General features: G+C 44.7%; 1 protein-coding gene across 3 annotated transcripts in view; it reads left to right on the plus strand.

Annotated features, from left to right (window-relative positions):
- TBXAS1 (thromboxane A synthase 1) overlaps positions 1–19,023 on the plus strand; it is a 156,259-nt gene that overhangs the window by 53,468 nt on the left and 83,768 nt on the right. The window contains exon 4 of one of the 3 annotated variants that reach the window (XM_047096857.1): positions 16,330–16,426. The exons of the other annotated variants lie outside the window; for them this stretch is intronic. Within the exon in view, the coding sequence (XP_046952813.1) occupies positions 16,330–16,426 (97 nt within the window). The remainder of the gene's footprint in view (positions 1–16,329; positions 16,427–19,023) is intronic. 3 annotated transcript variants of the gene reach the window in all.

Here is a 19,023-nt window from a genome sequence, read left to right on the forward strand (position 1 = left end):
GGCTGTGCAGGTTTTGTTTTGTTTTGTTTCTTTTTTTTTTTTAAATATGAAATTTATTGTCCAGTTGGGTTTCCATACGACACCCAGTGCTCATCCCAACAGGTGTCCTCAATACCCATCACCCACTCTCCCCTCCCTCCCAGCCCCCATCAACCCTCAGTTTGTTCTCAGTTTTTAAGAGTCTCTTATGTACTGGCTCCCTCCCTCTCTAACCTTTTTTTTTTCTTCCCCTCCCCCATGGTCTTCTGTTAAGTTTCTCAGGATCCACATAAGAGTGTTTTTCCATTTCAAGCAGGCTCCATGCCCAATGTGGGGCTTGAGCTCACAACCCTGAGATCAAGAGTAGCGTGTTCCGCCGACTGAGCCAGCCAGGCACCCCTGGTTCTCTTTATTAATCCAAAGCCTTTTCTGTTCCAGTGTCCCTTATTATTGTTCCTCGGATGCTCTCATGCGTCAAACACTCCTGCCTTAGGACATTGCCCCTAATGATAGGTCACATCATTATTTGTTTATTGCCCTGTGCTCCTGCCAGCACACAAGCTCTGTGAGGACACGAAGTCCGTCTCTTCCCTGCTGGGATATTCCCAGCGCCCACAACAGTGCTGGACGCAGAAAAGGTGCTCAGGACGTGTTTGCTGAATGACTGGAGAAATCACCTCTGCCACCTCTGCGCACATGCCTTTCAGGGCAAAACCTCAACAGGAAAGTCTTGTTATTTTGATGATTTTGGTGATTAGTATTATTTCTTTGGGACATAATGAAAGGAATTGGGGAAAGTCTCTCACTAAAATCAAGGTTTGGGGTGGAGGGGTCTAGCGGGGCTCCCCCCACTTAGATCATTCATCAGGCTCTTAGGGGGGCCACTAACCCATATCCCCTCCCGAGGGGCCAACCTTCTCCTAGCCTAACCCTTGGGTGTCTCCCCAGGGTGCCAGAAAGAATACTGGATTGGGAGCCAGATCTAGGTAGGTTCTGGTCGTTGCTCAGCCATTCCCAGCCATGGGACTAGAACAAGTGACTTAACCATCATCCTCAACCCTGAAAAAGTACTTGAGTGCCTATTACTTCACAGGTCTGACATGAGAATCAAAGGAACTATCAGTGAAGCCTGCCCAGGGAGTGGGGTTGATTCCTCCACTCTTCAGCTCAGTCTTTGAAAGGTCTTCTTACACCAGCAGGCACCCTGTGATAATGCCAACTTCGGGGGCTGTCGGTCCCTAGCCAGGTATAAGGCAAGTTTCACTCCTTTCTGCTGCGGGTCCTCAGGAAAGCTGGGCAGGACTGTCTCTAGCTTTTCCCGTCTCCCAGGGAATTTCTGTCCCCTCTCCTCCTCCTGGCCATGGCAAGAGTCCATGTGGTGCCCACCAGTCACCTTACCTCTGGGGACCTTTATTTTCCTAGCTATGAGATGGGGAGGTTGGGCTAGAACAATCATCCTTCTCTAAACCACTATGATCTGGGCTTTAATTTTCTTTTCCTGCCCCTGTTTTACCCCAGCTGTGTCTAAAATCCTTCTGCCTTTGAATTCTCCTTTCTTCAGAGCCACACACCTGCTCTGATACCTAGCCCAGGACCGCACGCCCCTCCCTGTTCCTGGGGCTCCTCCCCTACCTCATTGTCTTTCTAGAACTGACTCTAGCTTTTGTTAAGCCCTGCTATTCATATTCTAAGTCCGCATGTCATTCGGAGAGAGGAGATTTTGCTACAGAGTCTCACACAAATAATATGCCCCGCACGTACTCTCTGCAACAGGACACACGCCCACTGGAACACACACACACACACACACACACACACAGCCCCCTCCAATGCCCAGGAATCTACATGCCTGGGCATAACTGTGTGGGCGCAAATATTCAGGGACAGCCAAATGACTATTTTAATGTTTCTTTGTCCCTGCGGTGCTATCTAACTATTTATTTAGTAGCTTGATGCTGTTTGCATCAACAACTTTGCCTTATAGGCTCCTCTTCACGTTTATGATTCTTACTGTGAAAAAAATTGCTTGCCTAACATCTGTTCTGAATTTGTTTTTTCTGTATTTCTATTTATCTATTCCCTACTGAATTAAATTTGCACCAAGGACAGTAACTTGGATTGGACTCTTCAGTGTCCTTCAGGATTTCTATACACTTCAATACATCTCTTAATTACTCTTTTTTTTATTGTTATGAGCTAGACGTCTATACCCATACTCACACAGGCAGATTGGTTTGTAGCTTACCTCTGCCTGTCCCCCTCTGGGGAATAAGTTTTATTAACTGAATAAATTAAATGGGCGGGTATATTCAATAGTGTAGAGAGGTTTATCGTTATAGGTTTGTTTCAGATAATTTTCCCCCTTGCTGTCCAGTTCCCTTTTTTCACCATAGCTCTGCTCTGGAGAACGCTCGACTGTAGCTTGGCAAAGTCACAACTCACCAAGACTGGAAGGGCCACTTCATCTTATAGGTGAAGAAGCTGAGGATCAGGGGGAGAAATTAACTTCCTGCCCCAGAGCCAGAAACTCACGAAAAATGGAGCACTGCTTGAACCCGTGTCTCCTGGCTGCCAGGCCTGGGGTTGTCCTTTGGCAGCAGAGGCCTCGGGGTGGGACCCTGCCACCACGTTCATACCGTGCCATTGCCATGGACCTGGGCCCCTCAGGAGCACACATTTGCATGTTTTCCATGGGTGTGGTGGGGTTGGGTTAAGGACATGTGGGGCAGGGGGTGGGGCACGCAGGCAGGGAGGGTCATGGGCAGGGCCGTCTCTCATGGACTTCTCCGGGGGTGCTGTGGTTGCCTGGCCTTTTCCAAGCTGGCTTGTGTGAACTCAGCAGAGTCCTCACTAACCCCACACTGTCACCACTAGAAACCCACATCAGCATCGACAAAGCATATTCTTGGCAGTAGCCAAGAAGGTCCTGAAAGAAGGGTGGTGAGACCTGTTTTCTACCTGCTACCTGGGAAATCTACCAGGTGTAGGGACTGGACCCCCAAGATTCAAGGGCCCAAAGTCCAAATGCAATGCTGTCTCTGCCATCTGTTCTTGGCTCATCCTGGGAGGAATGTTCCCTTCTACCCTCTTTATCACTTTTCCAACACTCTTTTCGGCGTCTGTGTCCATGTCTTCCAGTGGCACAAAGACAGAGGGGACATTTCTCCCCTTATCTGGAAGAAGTCACTGCTGGCTCCACCCCAGGCATCGTCTACTCAACAGATATTTCGGTCTTGGTTATGTGTATAGATAGCACTGAGCTGACGGCCCTGGGGAGACCATCCCTCCCTTCCAAAAAAAAAAAAAAAAAAAAAGTACCACTTGTTTCTTGTTTCCTGAAGAAATTTGGCATCTGATTTAGAAGAAAAACACAGACAAGGGCCAAGTTACACCAACATGCCAGGTAGTAAATGACTGAATACATGATTAAACAGACAACCTGAAGCCATGAATTGGGTAGAATCATGGACCAGTGAAGGCAGAGAAGGCTTCGAGGAGCAGGTGGTACTTGCGCTTGGTCTTGAGGGATGATAGCAGGGAGATGAGGAGGAAGAGGGAAGAGTATTCCACCCAGTAGGAACAGTCAGAGAAAGACCTTGGGGTGGGAATGGTTGGAGCAAGAGAAGTTGACATCTGGACGTGGGGACAAAGGTGGATCAGCTTGGTCCACGCTGACCCGTGGTCCTGAAGGGAGACTGGAGGCTCTCTGGTGACTACATGCTCATTGGCTGGACAGGTCCTTTCCCAAAGGGGGAATCTGAGCAGCTCATCTTGGTGCCACCATGTAATGGAAACTTTGATTCAAATGAAATCTGGCAGAGCCATGGAGTTGCAGTGCGGAGGTGATGTAAGGGTTCTGCGTGCTCAGCTGCCCCCCAGGGGACTGTGCACAGCCAGAACCGAGATCACCAGTGCTGGCCACAAAGGCAGACACACAGGTGAGGAAGCCAGCCGAGCGGCCCTGCAGGTGGATGCCTCCTCCATAGTGGTGGAAGATAAATGGCAAGTGTGGGCCAAAGATTTTAGAAGGAACAGGAACCAGGTGGCTTTTGGAATGCCGGATAAAGGTGAGGAAAGAGAAACAAGGTTCTGGAGTTTCAAGTCTGGCTTCAGATCAGTCTGGAGAAGGAGTTGGAAAAGTCAGCAGGATACCAAGTGATTTCCCAGAACTAGAAAGGCAGATTCAGGACCATCCCTCCATTTATTATGATGTGTGAGGTGCCCTGCTAGCTTCTCGGGGATGCAAGGGAAAAAAAAGGATAGGGCTTTGTCCTCAAAGAATTCATAGTAGTAAGGAGCCCATCAACAAATAAAACAGAATGAGATGCAAATCAGTGGAGGGGTGGACCAGGTGCTGTGGAAACTGCAAGGAGTGAGGGGTCTGAGAAGGCTCCACAGCAGAGGGGACAGGTGGCCCGACTAATCACAGAGGGTTTTCCAAACTAACAAGATGGAGACAAGACATCAGAGGGAAAAGTGGGTGCATAAGATGGGGCCTGGAGATAACTGCGAATTTGGGGAACCACAGATAACCTTTTTCATAGCAACTGTATGTGGCTGTGGTTCCCAAACCATGTGCTAAGGCAACCCAGGGTGCCACAGTGAATTTATAGGGGCTTCCTGGGATATTTTAATATTCATGGGGAACACAGTGACATCTGTTGGTCACTGTGAGAAGCACCTTCAATTTATGTGTATTCCTTTTTCCAAAGTCCACTGTTAGAACACAAATAATCATTGAGTTGTTTGGAGGTAATTTGCTTAAAAATGAGACTCTTGGGTACTTCCTTTGGCCTTGGGGGACTATGAAAAGCTACTGCTATGAGTCCCTAAGGGTGCCATGAATTGAGAAAGTTTGGCAACCTTGGTGGAAGGGGAACAGGGCAGGGAGAGAGGTTACGAGCTCCTGCAGGGAGCCCTCATGACAGGCCCAGAAGCTTAGACTTGTTACTTCAAACAATGGAGAAACATTAGAAGTTTATCAGGTGTGGGACAACATAGTCAGCGTCTATTTTCAAAGGTAGTTTTGGCCTTGAGGGGGGAGTTGGTTTGGAGGCACAGCCAACTGGGGGCTACTGCAGAGGTCCTAGTAAGAAAGACGGCGCCTCAACCTCGCAGCATTAGAGGTTGGGACTAATACACACGCTCTGTTAACATTACGGAACTCCTACGGCTTGCCCCAAACTGTAGTCTCAGTGTTAGACACCAAAGAGAAAAAAAGGTAAGATCTCTTTGTTTAAAGCACTCACAATCAAGTGGAAAGACAGCCAAAAAAAAAAAAAAAAAACCATCTCACTACAATTAGTGGAGAACCACTAGCGATTCACCAGGCAGGAAACTGAGAAGGAGCGCTGTTCCAGGAAAGCAGGGAACAGCATGTGCAAAGGTGTGGAGGTGAGAGATGATGGAGGGTTTCAGTGAATCGGGATTATCAGTAGCGGATCTTGGGGTTATGGGGAATATGGAGGGACAAGGCGGAAGAACAAGGCAGGGGCCAGATTGTGAAAGCTGAAGACTCCCAAAGCCGTTGATGATGACCAACCATTGAAGGGTTTTCAGTAAAGGACTGGTACAACTGGATTTGAGGTTTACAAAGTCCTAGATGGATAACTGAGTCAGAGCCATGTGTAGATGAGCAGCAGGTGGGGAGATAAGCCAGAATGATGGAGACATAAGTCTCTGAGTGGGAGATCCAAAGTCCAGCCAGGAAGTGAGAGACCAGAGACTCTACCAGTAGGAAAAGGGCAGGAGGAAGGAGCTGAGCAGGCCCCAGACCCCGCTGAAGAGGGGCAGGGCTGATAAAGGGCCAATTCAGGCCATAGGCTCTGTTGGGTCTGAGGTCAGGGTCAGCCCCAAGGCGTGAGCACCCTGAGGCTTTCCGGTGCAGGTGACCCACTCCTTGCTCCCAGTGATTCCAGACTCCATGGGCCTGTGACTCTGTCACCACTCCTCTAGAAAAGTATCCCTGGCAGCTTGAGTCTGCTCTGCCTCTGCTAACACAGGCCTCCTCAGCTCTAATGACAGACCGATAGCAAGATGCCTCAGTGAGCTGAGCAGGGACAGACCTCCAGGACTCCTAGGGCCATTCTTCCTTCTAGCACTGTGCCAGCTGCCCCGCCCAGGGGAGCTCCTAGGAAAGCCAAACGCCCTAGTACTCCTGGACCTCTACTTAGCCTTTCCAAGAACTTTCTGGAAGTTGAGAGTCTGAGACTCTCACAACTGTGCCTGCCCGGAGTCTATGCCCCCTCTCTGCACTGAGCTCCCTCCACTTCCAGACCGGAGGTCAGACTTAAGGCCAGGACAGCAGTTATCCTTTCAGCATCCTCAACCTGCTGGGAAATCACACTGTCACCAAGGCAAGGATTTATCAGAGGCTTGATGTTTAGCAGCTGCCAGAGTCACTGAAGGCCCTCATCCGTTCTTCAGTCTCTACCTGGAAACCAGGAGTCTCTGGTGGAGCATTCAGACTCCTTCTGAGGACTTTGGGGGGAGGGAGGTCAGCAAGTCGCCTGATCTCCCCAGGGGCAGCCCCCAATCCAGCCTCTTCAGCTTCTACAAAGTGGCTCTAGCAGGGTGCGGCATGCCCTCTGGGACCCACAGGGGCCCCATGCTTCTGATGGAGAGGTTATCATGACCAGCATTTACCTAAAATGTGGTACTGCAGACAAAGCATTCTCCTATTTCTCATCTGACCCTCATAACAGCCTCTTTCATTAAAGAAACTGGTGCAGGAAAGTTGCAGTTTACTCGAGGTGACACAGCTGTTAAATCACAGGGCAGGGCCTTGAACCCAAGCCCCAGCAGCTGCACCACTGCCGACCCCCACCCTGACTCTTGAAAGACGCAGTGGTGCCGATCCAGTGAGAAACCCATTTTTTCCCCCTTCTTTTTCTTAATACAAAAGTTACAGGAGCTCATTATAAAATACTGGGATGTTAAAGAAATACACAATGACAAGTACAAGTCTCCCATAATTTCCTGCTCCAGATACGTGCACTGTTAGCTAAGATATCTTCCTCTAGACTTTTCCCAGGGGCATTATTACCATGCCTTAGCATAGCACCTGACACAGAGTATGTGCTCAATAAATGCCTGTTGAATGAACAGTCAGGTAGACTATTGTTTATTTACACAACCACATGCACTATTTGACAATGTGCTCGTCTGTTCAGCTGTGTAACATGGCCATCCTTTTGTGTCGGTTCCCGTAGCTGCCACTGATGAGCAGCCCTGATAGCTAGGTCACCCCTGATAGGGGCAAGCCTTCTGGAACAGGGCCAGGCAGCCCATGGGCTCATACCAGCTGTCTACCCTGCCTCGGGTCCCAGAAGACAATTGTCACCTATTTCGATTGAACTGACTGGTCAGTTAAAAAAGAAGAAGAAGAACAAAAACAACAACAACAACAACACAGAAATCTGATAATTAAACAAGTCAGACAAGTGGGTCTTCTTGTTCACACAACACGTCACTGATTTGCCCAAATATTCTCTTCCAGCAGGTGCTTTGTAGTTCAATAAGCAAATTCTTATGTGCATAAATAAATATAAATTAATATAATTGGCTAAGAACTCTTACCAAGAGGTGAAGCAAGCAGTTACCTTGGTAATTGGGCTGGAGAAGGGGTTCTGGTCCACGAAGCAAGAAGCCGCCCTGAGTTTCCCCCTTTACAAGACAGTGGCGGCACAGCTGGCTTCTGGCTGCTTCCTCTTGCACACCTGCTCAGCACTGGAGCCACACCACACCGGGGCGTCGGCCTGGGAGAAGGGTGTCCGTTGGAACAGATGGCAGCACAGGCAGTGGTGAGGGGCTTGGGCTTCCACAGCTGTCGGGCTCGGATCAAGTCCTCCCCTTGGGCAACTTCTCTAGGTCTCAGTTTCCTATTCTGAAAAGTGGGTATAATAACTACCCCACCCGTTTTCTATGAGGATTAAACGAGTTAATACAGCAAGGTGCTTAGAACGAGGCCTGGCAGGTAGTAAGCACTCAATAAAGGCCAATAGCTGCAGTCAGCTTGAGGGTTCTGAGGAGGGTCCTCAACCCATACAAATACTACTAACTGATTTTGCTGACATAGGGAGTTCCTTCACACACTATATACAGAGGAGACTTAAAATTCAAAGACCATGATGGAATTTCCTTGTCAATTCATGGGAATTATAGGATTGAAGGCCACACCAGACTGCAGAGATTGTCTTGTTTTACTTCCATATTTCAGAGGCGAGGACGCCGAGGGACAGGGTGTTTGCAGAGTTCACCTGCAGTGTTTGTCTGAATGAGTTACAGCGCTGGATGATCCCAGATCTAGCTTCCCGGGCTCCCATGCCTATTACTTTCCAGTATGTCACCCCATCTCAGGAAGCACTAAGACGCCCCCATACCGTCACACCAATGTACAAAGCTGAGATCAAGCCCTCTTGGGGAAGTACATTTTGAGAGGCAGGATGGCATCGGGTATTCACAAAGTTGAGAAGGAAAGGGGGCGCCATATGAGTTCGGACTTCTGGATTACAAATGATGGAAACCCAACTCAAATGAACTTAAGTACAAAAGCTAACCTAAGCTTAGAGGATCCAGGAAGACCGCAGCAGGTGGAGACTTGAATTGGACTTTGGACTCCCTCAACACCCTGTTTGTCTTAATCTCTGCCCATCCCTGTTAGCTCCTTCTGCAGACAGTTCCTACCATGTGGTAGAAAGATGGTCACCAACAGCCCTGCATTCATTTATCCCCAGTTCAGCAGCTCCAGGAGAAAGACCAAGCTTCCCCCCTGCAGCCTCCATATATACATCCAATGAAGGATTCCGACTGGCCCTCATTGGGTCATGTGTCCACCCCAAGACCAGTCACTGTTGCCAGGGAGATGAGATACTGTGATTGGCATGCCTGGGTTGTGAGTCCAAGTCCATGACCAGATGCTGGGGATGGACTTGGTGGGTGGAATGGAAAGGTGCTATAATCAACAGCTCCTCCAGTACTGCATGGAATGGGGAGGGTGCTTCCCAGTGGAGGGCTGGGCAGACTGGAACACCAAAACCTTCCCAGGCATCCAAAAGGAAAGCCTGAAAAACAATCTTCATTACATGTTTCTCTGTTCAAAATCTTTCTAGGAGCTCCTCAAACTATAGATGAGTGTTTGTATAAATATAAATTCACAAGATTACACAATTTACATGTAAAATGGGGCCAGTTTTCTCATGAGGTTCATAAACCAGCTCTGAAGCAATTCTAAAGGAATTGTGACAAAATTGTTTTTAGCATTAGCAATATTACTAGAAAAAAGCACAAAGACTCCCAAGGTGCCCGCTTGGAAGGACAACTTCCATTTGAACGTGGAAGTATTATTTTGTTTTTTGAAAAATCCAGATTACATGTAAAATTATTTCGGCAATAACTAAATCGACACAAATGTATCACCAAAATATGTGTGCACCCCAGTGTAAATGCATGTGTTTTAGATCTAAGAACATAAGGAAATGAATGTGAACTCGGGTTAAATATGGAACAGGGCTTTGAACTTGGGGTTTGTGGGTGGCCAACCTGGTTACCGTCGGTCACATCAGGATTCCCTGGGGAGCTTGTTAAAAAATAAAGGGGACTGGGTTCCACCCCAGAGATTCTGGTCAGGTAGGTTTGGGTGGAGCCAGGCTGTATTTTCTGAGTGTTTAACAGACAGTTTTGACCAGCCACTGTGGCTGAAAATCACTCCCTTCAGACAGTATTTCTCAGATTATGGAAGTTGTCTTCTGGTACCAGAATCTGGAGAGCCTATTAAAATGCAGATTCTTGGAGCGCCTGGGTGGCTCAGTTGGCTAAGCGTCCGACTTCAGCTCAGGTCACGATCTCATGGTTTGTGGGTTCGAGCCCCTCATCGGGCTCTGTGCTGACAGCTAAGCCTAGAGCCTGCTTCGGATTCTGTGTCACCTTCTCTCTCTACCCTTCTCCCACTCATGCTCTATCTCTCTCTTTCAAAAATAAAATAAACATAAAAAAAATTTAATGCAGATTCTTGGCCCCACCCAGGCCTAGTAGATCTGACTTGGTGAGGATCAGAGTTGTTCATTAAGCTCCCAGGTGACTTAAAACGTTTTTTGTTTTGAGATAATTATAGATTTACAGGAAGTTGCAAAAAAAAAATGCATACAGAGAGGTCCTGGGTACCTTTTACCCAGTCTCCCCCAGTAATGACCTCTTACGTAACTACAGTACATTAGCAAACCGGGAAAATGACAATGGTACAACCCATAGTGCTTATTCAGATTTTATCAGCTTTACACACATTTGATCACGCGCGCACACGTGTGTGTGTGTGTGTGTGTGTGTGTGTGTGTGTGTGTAGTTTTATGTAATTCTGTCAGATATGTAACCACTACCACAGCCAAGATACACAACTGTCCCATCACCAGAAGGCTCTCTGGTGCCCCCACCATTAGAGCCACACCAACCCATTACCACTCACTTCCCTAACCTCTGGCAACTAGTAATTTCTTCTCCTTCTCTACAATTTTGTTATTTCAAAAATGTTATACAGAGTCATGTGTCACCTCTTTAGATTGGCTTTTCTCACTCGCATAATTCCCTTGTGATCCAGTTAAATCATTGCATGTATCAATAGTTTGAGGGGTTTTTTATTGCCACATAGTATTCCATTATATGGATGGATCGCCGTTTGTTTAACCTTCCATCTTTTGAAGAACATTTGTGTTGTTTCCATTTTTTGTCTATTACCAAAAAAAAGCTGCCATGAACATTCATGAACATGTTTTAGTGTGAACATAAATTTTCATTTATCTGGGATAAATGCCCAGGAGTGCTCTTGCTGGGTTATACGGTAAGTTTTCCTTAGTTTTACAGGAAGCTCCCAAACTGGGGCTCCTGGGTGGCCCAGTTGGTTAAGTGTCTGACTCTCAATCTCAGCTCAGGCCTTGATCTTAGGGTCATGAGTTCAAGCCCTGTGTTGGGTTCCACGCTGGCTGTGAAACTCATTTTTTTTTTCAACGTTTTTTTTTTTTTTTAATTTATTTTTGGGACAGAGAGAGACAGAGCATGAACGGGGGAGGGGCAGAGAGAGAGGGAGACACAGAATCGGAAACAGGCTCCAGGCTCTGAGCCATCAGCCCAGAGCCCGACGCGGGGCTCGAACTCACGGACCGCGAGATCGTGGCCTGGCTGAAGTCGGACGCTTAACCGACTGCGCCACCCAGGCGCCCCAAAAACTTATTTTTTAAAAAAAGAAAGAAACTTCCAAACTATTTTCCAAAATGGCTGTATCCTTTTACATTCAGATGTAATTCATGAATGATCTGGTTTCTCCAAATGCTCATCAACATTTGATGTTATTATTTTCTATTTTAGCCATTCTGATAGATGCATATCAATATCTCATTATGATTTTAATTTGCATTTCCCTCATGGACAATGAGGTTGAGCATGTTTTCATGTGTGTTGTTGGCATCTGTATTATTCTCCTTGGTCAAATATCTGTTCCTGTCTTTTTGCCCATTTTTTATTGGACTGTTTGTGTTTTAACTATTGAGTTTTAAGAGTCCTTCATAGATTCTAGATGCAAGTCCTTTGTCAGATATATGGTTTGCAAATATTTTCTTCTAGTCTGTTGACTGTTTTTTCATTTTGATAGGGTTTTCAGAGAGCAAAAAAATTTATTTTGAAGTTAAATTGATCAATTTTTGTCATTTATGGATTATACTTTTGGTGTCAAGGCTAAGTACCCTTTGTTTGGTCCTAGATCCCAAAGGTTTTTTTTCTACAAGTTTCATGTTTTACATTTAAGTCTGTAATCCACTGTGAGTTAATTTTTGTAGAAAGTGTGAGGCTCAGTTTTTTGCCACTACATAATCAACAGCTCCAGCACTTGTTAAAAGGCTATCCTTCCTCCATTGAATTGCTTTTGTATCTTTGTCAAAAATCAGTGGAGAATATTTGTGTGGGTCTATTTCTGGGTTCTTTATTTCTGGGTTCTCTATCTCTGGGTTCTGCTCCACTTATCTATGTCTATTTTTCTGCCAATACCACACATTCTTGACTAGTGTAGCCAAGACTTAGAATCTGGTAGACTGATTCCTCCCCTTTCACTTTTTTTTTTTTCAAAATGAATTTAGTTATTCTAAGTCCTTTGCTTTCCATATAAATTTTAGAAAAAGGTTGTCTATGCCTACAAAAATGTTTGCTGTGCTTTTGATAGGAATTGCACTGAACCCATGGATCAGTTTTGAGAGAACTGACATCTTTACAGTGTGGAGTCTTCCAATCCATGAACATACTGATTTTTTTAAAAATATTGAAACAGTCATGTATACCTATAATAAAGACCACTTAGTTGTGGTTTGTAATTTCTATACATTGCAAGTTTCAATTTGCTGATATTTGGTTGAAGATTTTAGTATCCAAATTTATGAGAAATACTGATCTACAGTTTTCTTTTTCTGTACTGCCTTTTTCTGGCTTTGGTATCAGAGTTATACTTGTTTCATAAATTGAGTTGGGAATTGTTCTTTCATTTTTTATTTTCTAGAATAGTGTGAAATTATTAATTATTCTTTAAATGTTTGGTAGAATGTTCCATTGAAACAATCTGAGCTGGGAGAGGTCTTTTCCAAGAAATTTAAAATTATGGATTCAATTTCTTTTACGGTTATAGGATTATTCACATTGTTTATTCAATCTTGAATGATTTTTAGTAGTTTGTGCTTCTCAAGGAATTGGTTCACTTCTTCTAAGTTGTCAAATTTATTAGCGTAAAGTTATATCATCCCTTACTATTTTAATGGCTGCAGAATCTGTAGTGATACCCTGTTTCATTCTTGATATTAGTGATTTGTATCTCGTCTCTTTTTATCTTTATTAATCTTGCTAGATGTTTAATAATTTTACTGATTTTTTTTCCAAGAGCCAATTTTTTGTTTCATTAATTTTTGTTTTCAATTCCATTCGTTTTTTCTCTTTATTATTTCCTTCCTTCTATTTGATTTAGAGTTTTTTGCCCTTCTTTCTTCTAGTTGCTTGAGGTAGGTACTTAGATTATTCATTTAAGAGTTTTTCTTCTTTTGGGGGTGCCTAGGTGGCTCAGTTGGCTAAGCGTCCTAGGGTCTTGAGATTGAGCCCCAGATCGGGCTCCATGCTGAGCATGGAGCCTGCTTAAGATTCTCTCCTGATCTCTCTCTCTCTCTCTCTCTCTCTCTCCCCCCTCCCTCTCTCCCTCTGCCCCTCTCCCCTACTTGCTCTCTAAAAAAGAAAAAAGATTTTTTTTCTTTTCTAAGATAGCACTTAATGCTACAAATTTATGTCTCAAAATTACTTTAGCTGCCACCACAAATCCCAGTTTGTTATCTGATTATTATACTTATAATAGAATAATGTGTTTGTTTTTTATTCTTCTATTCCTTGTTTCACTTGTCTTTCCTTCTAGTAGGTTACTTGAACATTTTCTAGAATTCCTCTATGACACTAAAAATTTTTTTGTGTGTATCACTTTGTATAGTTTTATTAGTGGTTGCATAAATATACATATGTAATTTATCACAGTCTACTGGTATAGATGCTTTACCACTTTGAGTGATATGAAGAAACTTTACTTCCATTTTGGTTCCCTTATCTTTCTTACTTTTTTTAAATAATAAATAAATGTTTATTTATCTTTGAAAGAGAGGTAGAGACAGAGTGTGAGCAGGGGAGGGGCAGAGAGAGAGGAATCCGAAGCAGGCTCCAGGCTCCGAGCTGTTAGCACAGAGCCCAACAAGGGGCTCAAACTCATGAACCACAAGATCATGACCTGAGCCGAGGTTGGACACTTAAATTACTGAGTCACCCAGGCACCCCTACCTTCCTTATTTCTTAACTACAATTATCTCAAGCACAATCTCTTTTTTCTTAATGTTTATTGATTGATTGAAAGAGAGAGAAAGAGAACACACATGGGGGAGAGGGAGGGGCAGAGAGAGAGAAGGAGAGAGAGAATCCCAAGCAGGATCCGCACTGGCAGTCGAGAGCCTGATGTGGGTCTCGATCTCATGAACGATGAGATCATGAACTGAGCTGAAATCAAGAGCTGGATGCTTAGCCAACTGAGCCACCCAGGCATCCCCTTAGGCACTATCTCTAAGTATATTAAACCCCACATCAGATGGTGTTATCATTTTTGGTTCAGTCATCAAGTACAATTTAAGAAACTCATGAGAAGGCTAGTCTATCATTTTTTAGGTATTCTAGGTTAGTCTTACCTTTCTGAAGTTTCAAGCTATCTTCTGTTATTATTTCTCTTCTGTTTGGAGAATTTTCTTTAGCCATTCTTTAAGGGTAGATCTGCTAGTGACAGGTTCTATTAGTGTTCTTTCAACTGACAATGCCATTGTTTCTTCTTCTTCCCTGAAGTATATTTTCTCCAGGTATAGGACTCATGATTGACAGCCCTATTCTTTCAGCATTTGAAAAATACACCACTTCCTTCTGGCCTCCATGGTTTCCGATGAGAAATCTGCCATCCTTCAAATTAGTGTTCCCTACAAATAATCCATCCCTTCTCCCTAGCTGCTTTCAAGATTTTTCTGTTCTTAAGTTTTGAAAGTTTAATTATAATGTCTTGGCATGGGTTTCTTTGGGTTCCTCCTAGGGCTTCACTCAGCTTCTTGAATCTGTAAGTTTATGTCTTTTGCCAAAAGGGAGAAACTCTCAGCAGTTATTTCTTCAAATCCAGGTGACTTATAAGCACATTTTATATTTGAGAAGCTTTGCTCTAGAGTGGGTTTCAGGGGTTAAAGAACCCCTCAAATTGCATACAAGATGCTGTGAATGTCCATGTTTCTTAGGAGAATGTCTGCAGCTTTCACTAGATTCTCAAGAGTCCATGACACTCACCATAAATTTTACAAAAGGATTTGTTTATAGTCATATTGAGTAAATTTTGGTCTTCTTGGTTAAAAACAACAAAACCTAGTTAGTATCATTTCTTTCCTTCTGTCACATCTGTTGAATTCCTGCGTCTCCAAGATTTTCCCCAAAATTTTGGAAAATATGATCACTTAGGTGAATATTTTCTGAGTGCCTAATATATGCCAGCAATTTTTATTTCATTTCCCCCCTAATGAGTGAGAAAAGGAAGAGTTAAAAAAAAATTAAAGCCATTTTTAGCTTATGAAAAGTTCCCAGCAACTAATAATTCAGAGTAAATTTTGCGGCTTTCATACCTTATGACTTTACCCTTTAAAATCTATCCCTTACTACTCTGAGCTGGCTAGGACAGTGATCAAATTACATCCTGAACATATAACTTCATAGACTAAAAACATGGCATTATGCAGTGGACTCATTTATCATTGGGTTCACTTGGGTCCACTTCATACATTTGGTAGCCAAGTGCTCATAGTTTCCCCAAGCAGACTTGCCCCTGGACAGTTGCACAAGCAGGTTCCTCTGCCTGGTACACGCTCACCCCCTTTGCCACCCACTTTCCAGAACTAACTTCTGCTTCTCTTTTGGAACTCAGTTTGAGAAGCACCACCCCTGAGAAGCCTTTATTCTCTTCTAAGCACCAAGGCGGGTGTGCCTCCAATGTGACCCCTGCTTGCCAGAGGTCACACTGTGTGCTGATGACCTAACTTTCATTCCCACTAGACTGCGTGACCCTTGAAAGCTGGGACTGGGTCTTAGTTACTGTTGTGCCCCTAGAACTTAAATTAATATAACCAGACATGTACTCAAGTGCTGCTTCCACTTAGAGTTCACTACCACCAGCTGTCTGGCTGATCCTTTCCTCCCTTTCTTCATTAATGTCAGAAGTATCTGTTGAACTCCTTCATGTACAGGTGTGGCAACCAGATGTTCAGCCCTTTATCAGCAGGTTTAATCTTTCCTGAATTTCCACAGCATTTATTAATTCACTTTAGACTTTTTCCAAGGATCAGTATATAAAAGTTTTGGCCTTCTTTGGCTAGAATACCTGTCTCCCCATTTGGGGGCAATATGGACAACACCGATCTCTGCCATTTCTACTTCCTTCTGGATCTTATAAATGCCCTAATATTATGTTCCCATTTACAGATCTGTATTTTCTATCAGGCTATGAGCTCCTTGGGGGGCAAGGACTCTGTCTTATTTATCCCACAGTCTCTAAGGACTGGTGCATGGTGGGATTCCAGAAACATCTGTGGAATGAAATGAGATGTTAGATCATCACACTATACTATTCCTTATAATCAGCACATGCACTTCCTTATCTTCTCCACATCTTTACTTCCTATTTGTCTTTTCCATTCTAAGCCACTGTGAACCCTTTTGGGAAAGGAGAAATGGGTAGGTTAATACAACACATTTTAAAGTAATTTTTTTACTCCCTAGGTACTATCTTGGTCGCCGGATGTTTATTGTTATCTCTGATCCAGACATGATCGAGCAGGTGTTGGTTGAGAACTTCCATAACTTTACCAACAGAATGGTATGTGGTTTTCTTTCTGCATATGGATGAATGGAGAATCATTCTAGGATTCAACGACTGTGCATCACATCTAACAGGGATGTGATTGGGCCTCTTATCGCCCTTAAATCAGTTAGACTCAAAACAGCTCTCCAATGAATTCCAGTTTTCAAAAGAGACATACAGAACTGGTACAAAAGAATGGCATTTGCATTTAAGAAATGCTTCCAGAAAGCTACAGCCCAAGAGAAGTTCTGGTTAATAAAAATGCTAAAACCAGAAGGGTTTTTTTTTTTTTAAGCTTTGCTCAGAGCTAGAGGAATCCAGAGGGCACAGGTCAAGTGACTGAGGAAGACAGAGTAAGGTTAATAAATATCAGAGGCAAGGCAAAATTTCAAGCCTCTTGTGCTTACACCTTTCCCAGAGCATATAAAAGTCATAAGGCCGGAAAGGGGAGACAAGCAACATTATAAGGGAAATTTGTCCCCTCATAGCAGGAGAAGCCCTGTAAGAGGGTTCCCTGGTATCAATTCAACCCAATCCACTAAAGAACACACACATTCCATCTTTTTTAGAAAGCATATATCCTACTTTTTTCTTTGTTGAGAATTCCCAGAGAATGAAAGAAGTGACGAGGGTGGCAGAGGTCAGTGTTGTCCCTATTTTCCAAAGATGGGGATATAAGAGTTCTAGCAGAGACCAAGAAACTTTATGATGATTCTTGGAAATACTGTCAAGTGAATTGATAAATACTTGCTTGTGAGAATTCAGAGGCTCACGATCTTTTTTTTGGGGGGGGCAAATTAAACTCAACTTCCATTCTTACAGGAATAGTAGGTACTGTGTTCACTGTTGGTTATTTGGCAAACTTCTGCACACCCACTGTATTCCAGGCACTGTCTAGGTTCTGATTATAAACAGACAGAAGATCTACTCTTGCCCTGAAGGAGCTCATAGTCTAGTGCCAATGGCAGAGGCAAAGAGACTAGTACAATCTTGTATGGTAAGTGCCACTGTAGTGGGAACCTCTGTGCCATCCAGGATGGGGGAAGAGCCTTAAAGATAGTAGCATAGCTCCCTGTGTTCTGTGCTGGTGGAGCCGCCCAGAGTGGTTTTTTCTCATTAAATTTCATGAGAACTTATGAGTTTGGTACAACTATCATCTCTCTTTTTCAGACAAGGAAACCAAGACCCAGAGGGGTTAAGTGACAATCCTGGTCACATGCCTAACAGGAACAGGGATTCATATGCCACCTCCCAACTCAAGTCCTTACTGCCATCTCTATTAATAGTTGCCTTGGGTGACATTTCCAGATTGTTAAGGTTTCACTGAGTAGTTGGTTGCTCATCCCAAAGCAGCTCATCTTCCAGCCCCAGAGTGCTGTGTCCAATTGCAGACACCATGTGGCCACTAGAAGGAGGTGACCGCCTGGCCTGCTAACGCCGTCACCTCAGGTGCATTTGAAGGGAATGCAGAAGTTTAACTGCTGCCTCTAGATGCTCCTCCCCAAATGTGATGTTGCCACCCTGCTGTGCAAAGTCCCTAAAGTTCTTCTGTGCTGCTGGGATCTCAGGAATGGAGTCTGACAGTTAAATGCAGCTGTAGAATGCTACTGGGCCAGACTCAGTAAGGAGTGTTGATTAAAGAAGCAGGGGAAGGGGCCCCTGGGTGGCTCAGTCGGTTAAACTTCCAACTTCAGCTCAGTGATGATCTCCCAGTCCGTGAGTTCAAGCCCCTCATTGGGGTCTGTGCGGACAGCTCAGAGCCTGGAGCCTGCTTCAGATTCTGTGTCTCCCTCTCTTTGTCCCTCCTCCGCTTGTGCGTATGCTCTCTTGCTCTCTCTCAAAAGTAAATAAACATTGGGGCGCCTGGGTGGCTCAGTCGGTTAAGAGTCCGACTTCGGCTCAGGTCACGATCTCACGGTCCGTGAGTTCGAGCCCCGCGTCGGGCTCTGGGCTGATGGCTCAGAGCCTGGAGCCTGCTTCCGATTCTGTGTCTCCCTCTCTCTCTGCCCCTCCCCCGTTCATGCTCTGTCTCTCTCTGTCTCAAAAAAAATAAATAAAAAACATTAAAAAAAAAATAAAAAAAAAGTAAATAAACATTAAAAATTAAAAAAAAAAAAAAAGGGAAGAAGCAGGGGAAGCCAGTGAGTCACCGGACCCGGGCCCCCAAGCTGCATCCCATGAAGGTAAGGAAGACACTCATCGAGCCTGCCTGACCATCCCCCTCCCCCACCCAAGCAGGGATGTGCGATGTGGCAGCTGTGTGTCTCTGTATAGCTTCATGTGACACTCAGGATGTCACCAGGGCATGAAATCCCAGGAGCTGACCTGGAAGAGGGCTGTGCTCTCGCTGATGTGCCAGGGGCAGGCATATACCCAGCACACAAGTTCAAGCAGGGGGCACAAAATAAAGTTGCCTCAGCTTTGGCCAGTTTCTCTTCCAAACTCATGGTCTGTCCTCCCTTTTTCCATCCCCCAGATTAATTTTTGTCTACTTCCCAGACCAGGATCTGTGAAATATGGTTCCATTTTCCTTCTTCCACTCAACACAGTGCCCACGGAATGAGGTTCAAGCCCCCCAGGCGAGACTGAAGGGCCTCTGTAATTTGGATCCA

Source organism: Lynx rufus, unplaced genomic scaffold, assembly GCF_022079265.1.
Source record: "Lynx rufus isolate CCGP_SWC_20201006 ecotype Redwood Valley unplaced genomic scaffold, mLynRuf1.p SCAF_4, whole genome shotgun sequence".
In the NCBI taxonomy this organism is placed as follows: Eukaryota; Metazoa; Chordata; class Mammalia; order Carnivora; family Felidae; genus Lynx; species Lynx rufus.